General features: G+C 36.8%; 1 protein-coding gene across 1 annotated transcript; it reads right to left on the reverse strand.

The window, feature by feature from the left end:
- Positions 1-592: 592 nt before the first annotated feature.
- LOC108985759 (SUMO-conjugating enzyme SCE1) lies at positions 593-4,565 on the reverse strand. The gene is made up of 5 exons (XM_018958180.2): positions 4,423-4,565; positions 4,214-4,297; positions 1,581-1,733; positions 1,354-1,467; positions 593-903 (listed from the first exon to the last, which is right to left on the reverse strand). Exons 1-5 carry the CDS (start codon positions 4,489-4,491, stop codon positions 841-843), a joined length of 483 nt encoding a protein of 160 aa, XP_018813725.1. The 5' UTR covers positions 4,492-4,565; the 3' UTR covers positions 593-840.
- Positions 4,566-4,960: the final 395 nt, after the last annotated feature.

Here is a 4,960-nt window from a genome sequence, read left to right on the forward strand (position 1 = left end):
AGAAAGTGATAATTTGAATAGAAAAATACTATGAACCTATAAAAGTGACCAATAAAAGTAACCAATTGACTTTTTTAATTTTTTTACTTAATGGTTAAGAAAATGAATATTAATGAATTGATATTTTTTTCTATTTTTTAAAAATGTTTAAAGATATATAAAAAATTATTAAAAAGAGAGGAAGAAAAAAAAAGTGCATTTGCCCTTATAATATGCAATACGAAAGTTTTTGGTTATTAAAGGACCCAGAAGGTTTTATCCAATGGGAGATTAGGGAAAATAAAAACATTTGACGAAAAATTAGCATCTTGACGGATAAGAGTAGAAACTTAAGCCAATGGACAGGGATGATGAACATGAATCTCACCTCCTAAGCACCTTGCTTATAGAGATTCCTATTCATGGCCTCTCGTCTCTACCAAACTATATGGGAGCAGGTCTCTGGTACCGATCTATACGTTCTCCCTTCTTAAATATGCCCACTAACTTCATGCCAATCAAAGACATTCGATTTATGCCTAATCACCTTGAGGATTGGTGAGCATAGATATTATAAGTAGAGCATGTGCTCTACTGCAATTATGAATCAAAATTACTCATCCAAAGCAAGTTTTAACTGATATAAGGACCAATGAGTTTTATTGGTCGACTGATACACATATGCCCATAGACATAAATGCAAATTTCGAGAGAAGAAACATTTCAGCATGCAGTCTAGACATAATGGCAACTTACATTTACCAAATCCCGATACTCTTAGAAAAGTCTTTATAACATCAAACAAGAGGTGGCAAATAACAATAAACATAGTACACAATCTCTGAAAACATGGATTTAACCTTACACGAGAGGGGGGTATTGCTTTGCCTGCTGTCGGACTCGTTTCTTATACTCTGCAGTGTCCTGTTGAGAGTTGCATAAGAATATAACTCAAGAAAGAAATGGAGAGAACCAAAAGTGAGCCCTATACATATTTAATTTTAAACCAGGTCAAATTCTCTGCACTTAAACCCTACTGTCCTACATTCAGCAACCACAGATACTGAGAGAATCAGTATGATCAGCAGAAAGAAATGTTCCTGGTTTACCATATCACCCAGTCATATAGTATCTCATTAGGCAAGGAGGGCTTTGCATTTAGACAACGCAGATGTACATCACTACTACACCTGTTTTGCCTCATTGAAAGAAATGAAAGGGCCCTTTCTATATCCTGCTGAGATAGCATGTGACTGGACCTGATGATGCACAACGGCTTATTGAAAACAGGCGCTTCGCTTCGAGTTAGCGAAGCGCTATAGTAGTGCCACATAACAAAGCAGAAGTTCAGAAAGTACTTTCAGCCATTTATACCTGGATGTAGAGGTGATACCCTTCCGTCTGTGCAGGATCAGCTGGATTTGGTAGGTCAAGCAAATCCTGAATTCCCACAAGGATTTGCTTTACAGTTATGGCAGGTCTCCACCCCTGCATATACCACAAGATTTGCCATCTTATGCCAGGGCCTTAATGTTATGGCTGGGCTCCAGCCCTAAAGATAAACTAGCTTCAAATTGTCAATAGCAGCATAAGGTACTTACACTATCCTCATTAAGAATAGATAGACAGACAGTTCCAGATGGGTAGACATTAGGGTGGAAGAAACCTTGAGGGAATTTGCATTTAGGGGGCTTACTAGGGTAGTCTTCACTGAAGTGGAGTGTCAGTGGGAAGTAACCACCCTCCCAATCAGTCTGCAAAATCACGAGTGGAAAGATAAAAGGTCATGACATTCACCATAGAAAAACATGGTTATAACGGAAAATAATTTGAATATTCATTTGGTTCAAATTTAAAGTTCAAACAAGGGATCTTCTGAGTCCTTAATCTCATCTTGTGTTTGAATTCACTCATAAGCCTACAATACAATCTTGATTTTGACATGCTCCCTATTACACTACACTAATATCATTAACCACACCGTCATTGGAAGGGGGCTGTTGTCATATGTATTTTTCCAAATTTGGAAATTTTTGAGTTTATTCTTTGAAACCCACATTACATCTTCCACAAAGGCAAATCCTGACCAACATTGAAGATCAAGTCACAGCACTTCTACAATTAAAACAGTTTCAATGAGTTGGTGGTTTGAGTCATTTCCATTGTATTCAGCAGCAGGATTGTATTCAACAAACCCATCACAAAATAACTAAGCATCTTTAGGATATTTTAAAATAAAGATGGGTCTAGAGTTTTTTTCATAATATTTGGAGCCTTGGGACTGTTTTCTTCAATTTGAATAAATCATTTGTGTGTTAATTTTGCAGATCAAAATAAGGAGTCCAAGAATCAATAAATAGTCATTATTGTACACTAATGAAACCAGACTTTCAAATGATGGAATTGTGAGTTTTTTCCAATATAGAGGCATCATTGCCAATTGTGTGCTAATCATTATCATCAGTACACATCATAATTCTCTTCGTGCTACTTTCTATAAAGCGCCTTGTTCTCTTCACTTTTCTCTACTTTCCCCAATATAATAACAATTTTTCTTCTGAATATATCCATTGTCCAAACAGCCCAAAGCCCTTAACTATCTGCTGTCCAGAATATGAGAAATCTTGATATCTGCTGCCATTAATTATCTGCTGGACATTGACACGCCTAAGTGAACCTTTATTTTTATAAGAACACCTACGTGAGCTTTTGAAATGAGAAAAGAAACCAAAAGAACAAATGAAGAGTAAAAGACACAAAGATGAGAAAAATCATCAGACACCTGCAAAGCAGCTTGTTTTATCGTAGACAATTTTAGGGACTTTTTTTTCTTTTTGTTGACAAGTTAGACAATTTTAGGGACTTGGAGAAAACTAATGAGGAAAAGCTAGAAATTCATTCCATTATGCCAGAATCTTCATTTGGTACGTGTTTTCAAGAACCATTTTGTTTTGGGGTGCTTTGTTACTATAGCTCTTGAGAGTGTATGGTAAGTGTTTCATGAAATGTAATGTAGGGAAAATTTGAGAAAAAATATTTTTAAAAAATGGATGGTGGATCTCCCCCTCCACTGCAGCTTGTGCAGTGGCAGCACTCAGGGAGGGGAAAGATATTTCCCTCCTCTGCGGCTCATGCAGGTGTTGGTTTTCAAGAACCAAATGTAGCCTAATGTTCCAACAAATCCTCTAAGTCTATATTTCAAAGACCAACACCAATATTAGACTTCCATCAGTTGATTCAGTTCTCAAATAATATAGCACCAATCATTTTTCTGCAGAGAAAAGCTGAAATATCTATCAAAGAATGAAATCCCTGCCAGGGTATACACACAAGGAAATGAACCTCAAATTAAAACTACATGAGGCAGCTCAGTTAAGTACAAAAATAGGAACAAGTACTTTGATAAAATGCTGTAAACCACAAGAGATATATGCAAGTCAATATATATGAAATGTAATGACGAAAATCATATGTATTAAACACTCCTTAAGGTTTTCCACTTCATTTTTGGCGGCGACTTTCCCATAATATAGCTCAAACCTATAGGTTAAACTGAAAGGAAGCTCAAACTTGAGCACACACCGTAAAGCAAGCAACTCCATTTTCTCACATTATCCATACTGAGTTTATCCATTCATCCAGCACCATAGCCCAGAATAACTGGAATTCCAAAATTTAAATCTTCATTTTGATCTTGGTCAGGCTTACTTTAGATGGAATTTCAACCTTGCTAACTCATTCAATGAACTTACTTTTTTTAAGATAGGACCAAATCGCAATTCACTGTAACTGTTCCTGCCAATCACACCTATTAATCCAACAACCATGTAAACATCTTGAGCACAGTTCTTAATACAATACACCTAGTTGTAAGTTATTACTTCACCGTCTCGAATTGGGAGTCTTGGTCTGAGATGGAACTTTATGAAGAAGAAATAGTATACCATCTTTACCACAACGGCCAAAATGCACACGAGCGTTCAAAATTAATTAATATTATTTTGGGACATGTGGGAAGGAACAAGTGCGTAGAGTTCCCTCACTCCAACTTGACTGTCTTGCTTTCCTTTCTGTGTGTGGAAATTCCAAATTGAGTGTACATTTTCAAAAAACCAAGACAAATACATATGATTATTAGAGAGTAAAAACAACCTAAGAGTGCCAAACAATAACAGGAAAAATGCACAAATTAGGGTTCAAAAAATGAGGGTGAAGAAGAAGATGAAGAGCTTACGCCAGGCTTGCCAGGGATAGTGCAATGCCACACCATCAAATTAACTGTACCATCGGGCAGAGTCTCTGGTTTCGCAACAAAACCCTAGATTGCAAAAACAGAAACCACTAAATAAAAACCAAATTCAAATAAAAGATATATATCGAAAGGAATTTCATAGAGAACTAACAAATACAAGATATTAGATAGAAATAGAGCGTTGTACGGACATGTGGATGGTTCTTACGCCAAGCCTTTCGCTCCTCGGCAAGTCGACCACGAGCAATACCTCCAGACATGTCTCTCACAATCCCTCTCTCTCCTTTCTCTCTCTCTCTCTCTCTCTCTCTCTAAAACATACTCTGGCTTCGCTGGCGGAGTATTTAAAGAGAGAGTGAGCAAATCCGGTTCGTCTTCCTCGGTTCCGATTCTGCCCCGGGCAAGGACTTTTGGCGTGCGGGAACTTGGAGGAATGTACGGCCCAGATCTCATCAAGGCCGGTAGGGTACTGCAAATAGGCTGACATTTTTGTCCCTTTATGTTTTCCTCCTCCATTAATAAAAAAATAATAATAATAACTAAAAATTGACAAAAAATTGACAAAAAAGTCAGCTATTCTCGCTTAAGAATCACGCCACTGTGTGTGCCTACACGTAACCCACGTTTTTAGTCCACCCCTAGTTTAGGGGTAGCAATATCTGATAAGATTTATTAATTCAATAAAAATATGAAATAATAATAAAAATTTTGAATTTAATTTTAATAGAT

This window comes from Juglans regia, chromosome 12, assembly GCF_001411555.2.
Source record: "Juglans regia cultivar Chandler chromosome 12, Walnut 2.0, whole genome shotgun sequence".
Taxonomy (NCBI): Eukaryota; Viridiplantae; Streptophyta; class Magnoliopsida; order Fagales; family Juglandaceae; genus Juglans; species Juglans regia.